The 15,309-nt window shown below is 40.1% G+C and overlaps 1 protein-coding gene across 4 annotated transcripts in view; it reads right to left on the reverse strand.

Moving 5' to 3' along the window:
- Positions 1-3,133: 3,133 nt before the first annotated feature.
- SPATA6 (spermatogenesis associated 6) overlaps positions 3,134-15,309 on the reverse strand; it is a 63,274-nt gene continuing 51,098 nt past the window's right edge. For all 4 annotated transcript variants that reach the window (XM_039384689.1, XM_039384690.1, XM_027747159.2 and 1 more), the window contains 2 exons: positions 12,856-12,944; positions 3,134-9,084 (listed from right to left, as the gene is read on the reverse strand). In XM_039384689.1, the coding sequence (XP_039240623.1) occupies positions 8,904-9,084; positions 12,856-12,944 (270 nt within the window). In that variant the 3' untranslated portion in view covers positions 3,134-8,903. The remainder of the gene's footprint in view (positions 9,085-12,855; positions 12,945-15,309) is intronic.

The raw sequence follows: 15,309 nt of genomic DNA on the forward strand, positions 1-15,309 counted from the left end.
AATTTGTGATGTTTGACTGAGCAATAACCACAGTAAATGTGGCAGAACATCTCTGTTTATTTCTTTATTATGTTACCAGTTCAGCCACCTTCTTTTTAGAATCATTGTAAATCCTGGCACAAAGACTGCAAGCTAAGAAGAAATGAGTTTCTGGCTAAGGTGTCCTAAAAGCTAAATACTCATTACATGAAAGAAAAAAGGATCTGCATCTTACTTCTGGTGTGACTGCATTCTGCTCCAGCTTTCAGCTGCTGGATTTCATCAAGCCCCTTCTGTTCATGAAGTGCTTGTCTGTTATGAACTTAACACCACATAAATAAAAATCACAGACAGTGCATGCAGAGAAATAGGGCTTTATAATCATGGAAAGGCAAAAAAGGGGATAAAGCCAAAAGGAAGTGGCAAATGACAAAATGGAGCGAATGCAAAAACCAAATTCAAGCCTCTCCTCTCACAGTCCTCTACATACATTTAATGAGGTATACATTTATTTTCCTCATTTCAGACTAATGCCAGCATAATGTGGGAGGTCCCATCCAACCTCCAGGATTCCCCAAAGTGAGGGCAACACAAGGAGCAAGAGATGAAAGTGAACATGTCACAGCAATTTGAGATTTCTGTACAACCTCCTCTGAAGCAGCTGAACATGAGTGAAGAAGCCAGTTGCTGAGCTCCTGCCCCGACACTGTGTTGCTGTGGTGGCACAGGGCACTCTTCAGAGTCTGGTCAGATCTAAAGTCCTTCAAGGGGAGAAGGGAAGACTGTGGACTTCCAATGGCTCTTTGATTCCTGATCTGGGTTCCCATATCATACCTGAAGCCACCTTCATGCCTTCCCTCCCTTTGTCTCAAAAGCAATTTCCAACACCCCTGTGTGTCCCTCTCCATCACAGCACGGGGGGATGTGATTTAAGCATGTGCCACCTGGCCACAGGCAGGCATCGAGGTATCCGTGTGCCATTCCAGCACAGCCCAAGATTCCATCAGCAAAAGCTGGAATACCATGCAGTGCAGTATTACAGATCAGCTGTCCAAGCAGGACCAGATGGCACCACCATGTCAAGGACAACAAACAGTTATTAAGTTGTCAGACTCTGTCAGCCTGAGCTGCTGAGTTCGTGCCATTTCTGTGCACAATTCCCAGGAATAAGCTGTCCCAAAAGACACTGCAGAAAGGCTCCTGGAGAGGACACTTGAACAACTCTCTGTGGGCCACAGGGTGTCCCCTGAGGAGCCCCAGTGCCACAGGAGCTGGGCTGACAGCACTTGGGATTTTGTACTGGGATGGGGATCACCAGGGACGATTCCCCTGCCACTCTCTGGTTTAGACGAACCCAGCAGCCTTTATTTCTGAGTGTGTGTGGGAAGGACCAGCGTAACCATTTTAAGAAACCCGTAATTATTGCTGCATTTGTTCAAAACAGGAACATGTTCAGAACGTTCAGCTGTGACTCGCTCCTGTAGTTCCACAAATGCAGCGTTCAGTTTAATATGTGAGACTCATAACCAGCTCACACAGTGCAATAGTTCACTTCAGTTTGAAGAAAAAAAAATTCTGCTGGAAGCACAGGCAAGTAGCAGTGTCAATTTTTCATTAACCTACAGCCACTGTCTCTGTAGACTTACAGCTATAAGTAAGATTACTGTTATAAATTCTTCTGGTCCCTAAGGGGGGGACGACAAAAAACTTCTCAAAACTTTTAAGGTCATTAAAAAAAAAATCCACCTTTAAATTGGAGGTAGTTTCAGTTTACTTTCATATTTCAAAATCAAATCTTAGCTTCAGCGTCACATCAAAGCAGAAATGTCAGTCGCTTTGTTTCTACATCTCCTGTGAAAGAAGTTCCAGCTTATACATGAGCTGAATGCCAAGTAAATAGATTTTCCTTGGGAACAAAGGCACCTTTTTTTTTTTTTTTTTTTTTTTTTTTAAACATATGTAAATAGAGTCCCAGAAGCTGAGCTGCCTGTCACTTCAACCAGGTTTACACTCATGTCACTCCAGCTGGTTATTTCTGACCGCCCTTAGGTCACGACTGCAGAAGTTTCCCTCCCCACTCCTCCACACAGTCATCCCCAGCAGCCACTCATGCCCTTTCCTTCCAGTCCCACACCTCAGCAAAGGGGAAACAGATTAATATGGATTCTTTTTTTGCTAGTTCCTTATTCTTTGGCTTTGTTTGTGGTTTTTTGTTTTTTTGTTTTTAAACTCTGGTTACAGAATCCCAGAAATACTTTGGCCCTGTGAATACTTTGGGCCCCTGTCACAGACACCGAGATGGTTCTGAGATCTCTTGGCAGAGCAGAGCAGGTACCTGGATACCACCAGTGACTAGTCGGGGCTGTGCCTACACACCAGGCATTTATTAAAGACTGATGGCACCTATTGGTTCATGGTCAAGATTATGGGGGCAGGGAAGAAACAGGAATGGATTGGTAGAAAAATGACTTTTTGTTGTTTTGGGTTTTTTTTACAGGAGGGCACCATCAGCCTTGAGATTTCTCTTTTCAGTACCAGGCATTTAAAGAGTGCAGTTATTTTCCCCAGAGCCAGAGGACACCAAAGAGGACTATGATCCCTTCACACACCCATCTTCTAGTACTCTTTTTTCTTTTTTTTAATTTAAACTAGCAGATCAATGCAAAATTGAGCACTTAATGCTTGTCATTTCCAAGTGGTTTGGGTTATATCTTAATCTTGAGCACTTGTTTTGGGTGTAATACTGGGTAGCACCAAGGGATGCATCACTTTATAGGCTCTGCATAAGCCGCAATTAAGGAAAATCCTCAAGCACACGAGAAACCTCAATTTTGATTGGCCACGTTCCCGTAACTTATTGATAATTCAAATCACTCGAGTATTATTCAGTGTTTTCCTTCTCCCTGCTTTTTTTTTTATCTCTTGACAAGTTTACAAAGAGAAGAATGGAGCTGAGCTGAGCTGCATTACATCCAATATGCTGCCTACACAAATGCCAGAGAAGCTAAATGAACCCCAGAACATATGGCACTCTGCTGACAGAGCTCCGAAACTGGTTCTGCATGAGCAACAAGGAACATCTTGAAGCGCACAAGACATATGTGTTTTAGGAAGAAGATTGAAGTGTTTCATAATAAAACAGGACAAAGTGAAATACAAGTGCTGTATAAAATTTTAATTAAAAACTGGTTTTACCCCTCAACGTGAATATACAATATGTTTCCCAGATGGATTTCATATTTAAGTATTATCCAAACCAAAAACATAAATGAGACAAATAAAGCCTTCAGAAATGGCACAGAGGCTAAAATGTATGTAAACACTAGATGACTGTGGTGAAAACAAGGCAGGCAGGGAAAGCAACCTATTAGCAAGTGTTTACTACTGGAGTACTGAATGAAACAGTTCCTACAACTATAGTCTTAGTACAACACAATTAGCTAAACATTCAAAAATTCAAGTCAGTGTAACAATACAAATACAAGCAGTAGAATTCACCACCGTTCAGTGACGTAAATGGTGCTTTTGTTACTCATGAGTTTCACAGGTTATTTTCTACACCGATAATTCATGGTATAGAAATGCATAATTCATGGCATACCAAGCATCAAACACTCTCAGCATCTCCCCTGCTCTCAGCCTCCCACCCCACTCTATGTGAAGCTCTGTTCACTCCATGGCATCAGCTCTACAGGGTTACCCAAACACCTTCTTATGAACCAAGAGGGGGGATGTTTTGCAACAGCAAACTTCTTTCCTTGAAGAGGTGAGAAGGTGGCTCAGATCACCACTTCTCAGGCTGCAGAGTTCTCTCTGCTAGGTCAGAAGCAATCACCCAGAACTGAAGGGAAATACACATGAAGAAAAAGCACAATCTCCACATAGATCAAGCGAAGAGAAAGATTACAGTTCCTTTATGTTGCCATCCAGACAAATTATCACCACACTTCAGAGAATTTCTCACTGAAGACAAACTGGGAACAAACTGCACGTCTTTGGCAAGCCAACACTGATAAAAGGATCTACAGCCACATCTTTTACGGGCTTTGGTTGATGTTATTTTGAATTCCATGGGGAAAGCAGCAGAAACCAATGCAATCAAGGAGGCTTGTGCCTAATAGTTCACTGTGTAATAGAAACAGGACTATCAGGTGTTCTCAATCACTTCTCACAATGCTGGTTTATTTGTTGAAACTGAAAGGAACTGGGCAAAGACCAGTTCTCTGCTGCTACCAGAGACCATCATTTAAGCCAGACATCCCTCCTGTCAGTGAGGTAGCTCATCAAGATCAGCCACAGAAGTGCTGTTCTCTCTTAGCTTCAAGTGCTTTCACTGGAACCAAGAGGCTAAATTTCATTGATTCAAAAGTTTCCTCAAATTCCTTGATTACTAAACAAATCTCTTGAGATATTTTCAGCATCCTGATAATGAACACCCCACAACTACTGAAGTAATAACACCATGACCTTTCCTATGACCCAGAGATTCTGCATTACCAGATTTATACAGTAAGTGACCGTTGCTAAATGGCTGAGAATTTCGTTGCATAGTTCAGTTGTTTCAGAAAAGATTTCAAGCTTAAAAATTAGGAAGAGAAGAATTATATACTAAGTTATTCGTTGCATACAGACTGAAAAAGCAGAGATTCCTTCCAACTTACTTTCTCTGACAAACCTATAGCACAAAACACAAAATTTTCCACTGACACGTTGCTCACACCATTGCATCCCTTGTTCCTGGGTAGAGGATGAGAACAAAACCTCATGTTAACAGAGAGATGTTAATAGTGCTGGTTAGTACACATAGCAAACAGCACTAAGATATCAGTATGAAATAAATAATTTATAGTTAAACCCCCCTCCATATCATAAGAGCAATCAGTATGAGTATATGAACCCAGATCATGCAGGAGACAGAAGTTGAGCAAGATACCAACTGTAAAGATTAGCTCCTAAAAGCACATGTAGTAAAGCAGTTAATTATCTTTTTCGGCCCTCTGATCAGGATAGAAATCTATTAAATCTGATTAAGACTTGTTTAATAATTGTCTGATTAAAACATAATAAACCTGGGAAAATTAAAATAAAGCCTTTTTAGTAACCTGGAGATGAGATGGGACTTCTCAGCCAGGCTTCCATAAAATAATTTCTTTAACATTCACCTCAGGATCCCAAAGCACTTCACAGTCATTTAATTAAGCTTCAACAGAGCACAAACTCCCTATTTTACAGCTGAGGTAACAATGAGAGGGAGTTTGGAAAAGACTATTTAATACTGAGCAGAGCTAAATGTTCTGTTATTTTACCCCAAAAATAGATTCCCAACACCTACAGGTAGATTTCTTTCTCCTCCCACAATTTTGTCAGCATCTGAAGTAACAGTAAAAGTCAAAGGTGATGCACAATCTAAAGAACAGCCCTTGTCACTTCCCAAGCTGCTCAGCATTGGAGTATACACACTGTTTCCCATCCATCTTACAAAGCTGTTCCCACTACTCCAGCCATCCCTACGCCTCTTGTCCCCAGTGGACCAATTTAAGCTTCTCTTAAGTTGAAAACTTAGATAAGGCAAATCATTAAAGTGTTTGACATTTCTGCCTTTAATCCACAACAGGTGAATGACCGAGTGATTTCCAAAGCAACTATTACTCAGCAAAGGATTTGCATTTCTACTGAACGCAGGCAAGTCGTTGGCCTAAAGCCACCCCAAGATCCTAAACTATACCAAGTCAGTCACAGGAGAGATGGAAGGGAACAAGGAGAAAGCAGGGTCTGACTTACTAAAATGACAGTGATAAAATTTTGCCCTGGTTGCATCCTGCAAGCATCACTGTATGCTGAACAGCATTTGGTGAGAATGCTCATGGGTTATTATAACTTGGGGAGGGCAAGAGAAAGGCACAGACTCTACAGAAAAACACTAATTCGCTCTTAATCTAGCCCATTATTTCTAGATTTGAGTAGGCAGCTTTCCTTTAGGAGGCAAAATGACAGGGGTGGAATTCTGCCATCCCACTGTCACTAACAACTTTGTGGATGGCAAAAGATAAGGAATGAGCATAGAAAATGCTATTTAAAGCTCCACTTAGGAACCTAGAAATTTGCATTTGATAGGAGGGATTTAAATTGTATTAGAAGGCAAGGTGCACTAAACAATTACAGTTTATTACTGTGTTGTTTCACTGCCTGAACCTTCACTTATCACATGCTGCAGTAGCACAGGAACAGCCGTGCTCGTGTGTGTATTAATGGCAGGGTTAGCTCAGCAAACAGGGAAGGGGCCAAGTGCTTCTGAAAACAAAGTGGCTTGCAGATTTTATGGACAGATTGGAGTAATTTGGGTCTTAAGTCACATTTCAGGGAAAAGTTTTCCATCAACCAAACTGGATTTCCAGCACAGCACTTGGAAGAGAACACTCTTTGCTGTATCACGGCGTATAAGCTGTGGAATGACTGACCCAAGAGAGAAACATATCCTGCAGCAGCTGATTCAGAGAGACATTATACACACCATCTCCCCTCACAGCTGGACCAGGGCCAAACACAGAGTCTGTCTGCTTCATTTGTTGTTATGTTGCATAAGAAGGCTACCCTGAGAATATTCCTACTGGTCAAAATTCAATAGATGACACTATTTTCTCCCATCTATTTTTTACCTTTGCTGAAAATGTTTTCATCTTTGATGAAAACTGAAAGTTGACATATTACTATATGCTTCCTTTCTTTAGTTAGGGGAATTAAACAGATACATCCCAGATACTCCTATGGACCCCTTGAGAACACTGCTCTGCTTTTTCACAGTGGCCTCCAACCTTCCTCATCTCCTCCTTATGTCTTGAATTCATGGCAACATGTGTCCTTACTCATCCATACAAAAAAACCCCCAAAAACAAAGCTTCAGCATTCAGGTTTTCTTGCACATCAAACAAACAGGGACTAAAATCTGATGGATTACTGGGGAAGGAAAAATCGAACAGGTTTTCTATGTCACAGAACTAGATTAGGCCAAAGGGGAGCAGCCAATCTTCAGAAGACTGTAACTTCTACTTGACTGTGAGATTGGGAAGGGAATACACAGAGAATATTGAATCAAACTGCAGGATACCATAAGAATAACACTGAATATTACAGCTCAAACTCAAACAGGAAACTGCAACAACCTTTAGATTTTAATAGATTGCTTTTAAACCAAAAGCTTGGAAAGTATCTCTCAGAATCTGCCCTACCCGTTTAGGATCCATTTCAATATACCTTTCCTGAACAGCAAGAAAACTATTCCTTTATGGACCAATAGGGGATCACAGGAATAGGCCCATGAACACCAGGTACTGGTAGAACAACACTCCATGGCCACCAGGGGCACAGCTTGGGGAAGTTTTACTTTTCACTTCATAGAATGACTCCACACTTCTCCACAGCATAAGACTGTGCAACTAATGCCCTTTGAAAGCACTAATGTGCTAGATGGCATCAGGGACAGGAAGTTATCAGTGTTAATCCACTTCAACTGCTTTAACAGTTACAAGGAATAGAAATGTCTATATGTGAGACACTTCCTCTGAGAGTCCCCTTTCCTGAAACAGAAGCACACAGCCTTTCAACGTGCCTTCCCACCAGCATAATTGCTCACCAACTGCTTTCTCAAATCAATTATGTTGTCTCAGCATTAAAGGATGGAAGGCAGAGTAGACCAACTTTTTGTTTATCTAGGCATGCTGGCAGGTTACAGTCATATGTTCTGCCATCTGTACTCCCAGCTTTATCCTTTATCCAATCAAACAGGTAAAATGGCATCGGAGAAACTGAATCTGTTCGCTCAGGCAGGGAAGGAGCCAGAACAGGCATTTGTTTTTTCCCCCATTCTGAAAGGAAGCGGGAGATGGACACTCTTGCCCTTTTAAAACATTCTGCTTTTCAAGAGATGGGCAATTTGCCCTGGTCTGCTAATGTGGGATCTGCTCAATGCAAGGCTGAAAAGGTTCCATCCCCGGGGAAAGCATCGAACTGCTGATGAACATTTGGTGGCCTTTAGCAAAAACGAAGCGATTTCTGCCAACAGGATCCCAGCAGACTGGGAAGGACAGGCTCCAAATTAGGTGGGATTGTGATGCAGGAATTTCAGAAGGCCTGTACAGAACACAAGTAGCTTGCTCACTAGCTCTAGTCTTTCCCCCTGCACACTCCTTTGTTATTCATAATTTTTAAAATTACAGGTAAATTGGCAAATGTCACGGCTGCATTCAGGAGAACCTGGAAACTTTCAAATGCAAAGGGTGTGTGAAGATGACCTTTCATCTGATACAAAGACTGCTGGGCTGGGTGGGTTTCTTTTAAAATTTCACAGTATTAGAATATTTGTTGCTAAAGGTGCTTGAAACCACTTCAAAAACATGCCTTTAGGTCCTACAGTACCAGCGTTTCTGCCCTTCTCCAAAATAAACAATTCAAAGGCAAATCTTCTAGAAAACAATTCCCTTTGTCCCACATGGGTCGCTTTTAAAACACCACTCACATTCACCCTCCCCTTTAGACCCCCTCTCTGACCACTAGCATTGGTTGTTTCTTCAATCAATTCTGTTTATGTTACTAAATAGTTTTAGTTATTTAATAAGAACTGGCTGCAGCTGAAACCTGAGTTGATGTCAGACAGGAATGTCCAGCAGACCTATTAATCTTCAAATGACTCTATTTTCATAGTCTCAAAGGAACAATACCATCTTGCTTAACCATGGAGGGGCTTGATTTTTTGTTCCTTTGTTTTGGGGGGTGGATGTTAATGTCAACACAGGCCAAAACCCCATTTTTCCAACCATATGCCCAACCATAATGGCACCTTAAAAATAGAGTAAAAATATTCTTATATAAAAATAGGTTTAGTTACAAATGTGAACACTGTGTACTGTGCATTTTCAGGTGAGTTGCTATCAGGAATGTGTTTTTTGGTCTGAAACAGTGCCAGCAACTTTTTGGTACATGTTTTTGTATATTTTTCCGAGGCTCTCTTCAAAGATCGCTCTGTGAGGCTTCTCTTTGTACACAGCTGCACGACTGGACCGGTATTCACCATTATCCAAGTGAACAGGAGCGTTCTGCTGCACTGATGAACTGTCAAAGGAAAGAAGATTAGAAACAAGACATGGAAGAGGAATCAGAGGCACAAAACCGGCAGAAATACAAATGCAGAGCTGCTAAGCACATATTACCTTGTACAAACTGAAACAAAAACTGCACTGCAGCTACTTCTAAGAAATGGGAACCACAAGTTATTCATTCACACAAATTCTCCCCCACTTACCTGACTATGCTTTATAAAGCCCCCCAAACAGAAAGAGAATTAATTTTCTGAGAACATGCAGTAATTTTGCTGTATTTTTGCAGGCTGTGTGACTAGGCAAGAGCAACACAGTAGGATTTTTGTGTCCTTTGAAGGTTAAATTGTAACCACAAGGAGCTATTTCAATATGAAGACAATCTATCAGGGGTATATTAAATTACCGTGGTTGCAGCTGTAAAGTGCTCTATCGGAAGCGTCTTGGAATAAGTATTCTACCAAATACATTATGATATAGTGGCAATCAAGTGTTCCTTCCACACCCCATCTTCTGTGTCACTGTTTTAATACTAAACACAAATACAGGCTCATCTTTCAGTCGCTCTGAGAAATTATTTCCTAGACCCATGAAGTGAAATTTATACTCTGAAAGTCATTACAAAACACTGACAACTCCGAAGCGTTCGTATCTAAACATCATGACTATTTGCCTCCTCTTGATACTTTCAAAACAAAGGATTGTGTCATATAATTAAATGAGCAATTTCCTTGTAATAAAGCATGAAACAAGTAGCTCAAAAATCATCAGCAAAAAATGACTACTGAGGTGACGTTTTTCATGTCTGCTCAGAGATTTAGGCACTGAAGACACTTAAAAATTAGGACTGAGTTATCTTCAGCCTTTTGCGAATGTTCTCAGTTTGGGAAATGAAATTGGAAGTGTGAAGCTTACAGTGACCATCTTCACTCAGGAAATGGATTACATTTTACAGGGAAGCTTTGCAGTTTCTTATATACATATAATTTATTAATGATAGTGTCTTTTATGCTCAAAGCAGTACTTAAAACTTTGTCCTCAAGTTAATATCAGCCCACATATGTGACAAAATTGAAAGAAACCTTATGCCAAAGGACCCACAAATAAATTTGTACCTCACTGCATCAAAACACAAGGTTTTCACTTCAAGAATGGAAAACAGTGAGGGAAGAAGAGGAAAATATAAGATTAGTTTTCTAAATTCATATCCCTGACCTTCCACTGTCCCATGAAAAACAAAAGAAGGAATAGCTTTTGCTTTTATATTTCTTACATTTAAATAGTAGGGTGATGCCAACCTATACCAATGAAAACAACAAGACTTGTGTGTGGTTCCAATACTAAAAAGGGAGAAAGGCCACTTTCACACTTATTCAAAAAAGCTCCAACATTTAAAGTCAGTCAATATCATGAAGCAAATTAAAACTGTTTATCATCCCAAGTCAACTGTGCTTCACAGTTTGGACACAAAGAAACCAACACACCAAACAGTAAAATCAATACAGAAGTTATACTGGCCTATGTGAAATGCAGACAAGTCAATACCCTGGGGACTCATCAACAACTGAAGTTTCACCTCCTCCCTTCTGCAGTTCATGGTACCTCACTTCTGATGGAGAATTCTGAGGCCAGCAAGTAAGCACAGCACTAGGAGTGGCACTTGTAACTGGACAACAAACAGCTCTGACACTCTTTTCCTTGGAATCCATTTCCTGCAGGTAGCCTTGTGCTTGCCTTTTCTTCTCCTAAAAGCTGAATGTACCTAGAGACACTCAAACTCCAACCACTGCAGTAAAGGAAAGACTCAAAACCCAACAGTAACTTCCACAAGTTCCTTATTCTGGTACAAAGACGTACAAGAAAACATAAACTTAATTTTCCCTTCTCTTTTGGGAGGGATGTGTTTGTATGTGTTTCCATTAGCCAGTCCCTGTGCATGAGATATCTGGCACTGGTGTGGACAAAGATACAGCCAAGCTAGGGAAGAGTCCTCCTGTCTCAGCTGGAAACCAGCTGACGACCTGAGCTAAGCAATCTGGGAATTACACTCACAAATCATATTAACAGCAGGATTTCTGCACGCAACTCCCTGCTCTGAAATACCTGTCATATGCTTTTGTTCCCTCATACATCTCCTTTAAGAGTCCCAGAAGTTCTTTTCTGAGTGAATCATATACTAAATATTTCACAAAACACAGACCTTTTCCTTACTCCCAGTGGTTTTCAATCATCCATCTACTTTACTGCCAAAATTTGGTCGACAGTACCATGTCCTTCCATGAACTCTGTCTCTGTCCTTGGATCCTGTTTATGAGCACTGTGGCAAAGACTCAGCAATCAGACTGTCCTCGAGGCCTTTTATGTCTTGTCCCCAGTGCTGCCGGCCTCTAAACCCAAGGAGCAATCCTTTCCCAACTTGAGTGCCACATTTCATATCCCATCACTTCAGGATTCTGTAGTATTAGGGTTTGTTTTTCATTTTTTCATGGTCTGCAGTTTCAGCATCAATCTCAAAGTCCCAAAGCTGCCTCAAAAACAAAAACTTGCACTTTCTCTCTCACAAACACATCCTACACAATTTAATTGCACCAGCTGTCAGGACAAAGGAAAAGGGAGCAAAAAGGCTACACGTAGAATACGGGAGTGAGCACAGGTACAGGGATACACAACTGCAGCAGCAGCTTCACATGTATGTGAAAATCTCAGTAACTAGATCCCTTGTACAGAGGTGATTACAAACCAGAGGAACTGCAAAAACAGGTAGCAAGTCATAAATGAACTTTTTGGAGCTTACAAACTGCAAGTAGAAGTTCACTATGATGCCCATATTGAAATACCCTCCTTTCAGTGGTATTACAGTGGTGGTTTGGGACGCCTTCATTACAAAACACTGTGTCACATTTAATTACCAAAATAAAACCTTTTCTTTCCTATGGCAACACCTCTCAAATACAGCACCACAGTTCTAGGATTTCTCCCTTAATATAAAGAAAACCAGAAAAGCCACAGGAGCCCAGAAAAGATTTACATTACTTAGTATCTTTCCTCCAACAAGTACTGAAAACATTGTACAAAATACTGTGTGCACACACAGAGAACATCAATATTGATAACTTCTGCTACAGAAGTTGTCAAAATCAATTCAGTGTTTTATAATATTGAAATGAAACCCTAGCCATGTATGTGAGTAGTACATATAGTAATTAACCCAAATAAACCAGGTTTTTAAGACCTCAGGTTTCCAAGACAGCTTCTGAAATAACATGCTGAATCACTAAACTATGGTATATAAATTTAATGTGTTTTTTGAAAACGCTTTTTTCCACATATGAGTTTAAAAAAAGAGAAAAAAAAAGGAACAAACCAAAGCGACAGCCTCAAACCATATTAATAAATAAGCTTCAATTTCTTTTTGCACTCCTATAGTTTAAAAAAATAACCAAATAACCAATTGATTATTTTAAAAGTGACATTTGCTCTCTGGTTGATAAAAGCCCAAAACTACTGCCCAAGAATCACTTTTATAACCAAGTCCAGTTCCAAAATCAGTGTTTTATGAAGACTATATTGGCTTAGGCACTTACAGTGCCAAAACAACATCAGAGGCATAATTATATTTAACTGCATTTTGCTTTTAGGTGAAAAAGCTTGGTATGACTAACTCCTACAGAATCCTTTTCCTTGTGCAATATATGACAGACTAAAATGGGAAGAGAAATTTTTAGCTACATTTAAAGGGCAATATTGAGTATGACTGTTCTGTCTTGGTCAGAGAAAAACTCCATACCTGCTCTGCAGTTCACTCATGGATAAGGGTGCATTATGTGAAGATTCTCTTGTCTTAGTCACGTCTCCTTTTGATGAGTTACTCTCATCCTAAAAAACCAAACAAACCAAAACCAAAAAAACCCAGAAATCAAATTCTCATTACCTTGGTTTCTGATTACAATGATCTCATTTCAAAAATACTTTCTTTCCATTTAGAAGACTATTAAAGTAACTTACATTTCTTGGGGGAGAAAGGGACAAAGTGTAATGAGCCAAATGCCATTTGTGAACACTTTTAATTAAGTTCAGTACAATTCAGCTAATAATTTTAAGGTAATAAACTGGAAAGAATTTCTAGACAGTGTAGATCCAGAGTACTATGCAGACAGCACAAGCTTCAATAACCCCCAACAAACGTTGATAAAATGTTATGAAACCTACTGCCTACTGCTTTACTTTCGCTTCTTGCAGAAAAGGGGAAAAAGAACCTAAAACTTATTATGATTCATAATGAGCTCTCATTATCCATTTCATGCATTTTACCAGACAGAAGCATTTTACACATCTGAATACTTCGATTCAATACACAGGACTGAGTACACGCCTATTCAAAAAATATCTGATACCCTTAATGACCCTTCAGTGGTATTCTTAGGAGTTGTTAGAATGCAGTCTTACCTTCCAAATGATATCTAGACATTAATTAACCCAGATTTGCCCTCTTAAGTAAGGGAGAAACAAAACACCTCACATGGAGGGAGCCAGTTGCTCACCCAGGATGGGATGGTAGAAATTCCACCACACACAACCACGTTCACTCTACTCTGAAGAGCAAAGACCCTACTTAAGAGGTGATACTAAGTGATGCTTTCAGCAGAAGCCAATTGCTGTAAGGATTAGTAAACAAAGTCATCTTTCATGCTATAGGAGAAATAATTGGAAAAAAAGACTGTGCAGTAAAAATAATCACACTTGCTGGTAACACAGAACTGGGAGAAAAGACAATAAATATAGCGGTAGATGGCAATAAGATGCAGAGCAAGCTGAACAGCAGGTGTATGGATGAGGAAAAACCTAAGAGAATTTATTGTGGTGAAATACAAGGTAATAAGTGTGTTTGTAAACAGGAAAGCTCTCTTCCTTCAGCAGTCACAGTCTACAAAGCACTGAAGAGGAAATGGGGTACAGTGGTAAATAAAACTCTGCAGCATTTGCCAGAGGCAAATTATGTTCAGGAAAGCAAAAAAAGATGGAAACATTACGATACTGTCAGAATGTCACAGCAGAAAGCTACAGTGGACACCCTAAGGAATCTGCAGCAGAGCTCCAGTCACACTATTTTTACAGAACACTATGAAAATGAAATTTCGGAAGACACAGCTGGGTACTTTGGGGAATGGCTATTTAGCATTAGGATCTTTGGAATGAAACAGAATAAGAGATACTTTTTAACCTTCCAGAGTTTGGAAAAGGCTCTAGATTGGAGCCAAACTCTGCTCACCACTTTGTGAGCACACTTGCTTTACTATTCACTCACTTTAAAAATGACCCATTTACCTCATCCACCCACTGTGCACCAACGCAGCCTAGATTTTGGGCCATCTGGGAAGCACAGCCAATCCTGGTGTATTTTACAGTACTCACTGCAAGGAGAACTGATATTTTTGTCTATTTTTTTTAATCTGGTCAGCCGCTGTTAGCACAGCACTCACAAGTCAGCTGTACACAACTATCAAACACCACAAGACTTCTCTGTAGCATCCTTTTGCTCAGTGGAAGAAAATGGAGTGAGATAAACGGTCCTTTACCAGCATTGCTCTGACCAGATTGGTAATTAAAGAGCCAACACCCTAACAGTTGGATTTTTTAGGGCAGAAACCAACACATTGTCTGCAAAGTCGTGCGCATTTGAGCAGTACTGCAGTAACGAGTGGATTGCTGCATTATGTGTAAGTCACTCTAGAGTAGAACTTTTAAAGGATATAAGCAAAAAAAGTAAATAGGAAAAATTCTCCTTTACCCATTATTATATTTCACAGTCTTTTTAACTGTATGGAAAGACCATGTAACCAACCATCCAACTCTCGTAACAAACTAGTAAATCTTTTATCGTAAAGTCATGGTCTGCTGTTCAAGGAAAGTAGTCAAGGACCACTGGAGATAGTTCAGGCTGTGCAAACTTTCATTAAATGTAGGTGCTGGACTGTCATGAAATCCAATTTGTTATCTTAAGTTCATTGAAACATCAGAAGCATTTTACATGACTTGTACCTATTCTGAAATGTGATGGGCATCTTCTGTTTGAGAGGCAGCAGCTCACAAAATCATAACGTTCATATACAAACTCAGGGAGGTACAGCAAGAACTAGATCAAACAGTCTTAGTATGCATGAGAAAAAGTTTTTCTGACTTTAAAACAAAACCTACAACTAAGCTAAAAATGAAGATTGGACAGAAAGGAGAAAATAATCAG

The sequence above is a fragment of the Pipra filicauda genome, unplaced genomic scaffold, assembly GCF_003945595.2.
Source record: "Pipra filicauda isolate LSUMZ 115617 unplaced genomic scaffold, ASM394559v2 scaffold36_size6622888_pilon, whole genome shotgun sequence".
Lineage (NCBI taxonomy): Eukaryota > Metazoa > Chordata > Aves > Passeriformes > Pipridae > Pipra > Pipra filicauda.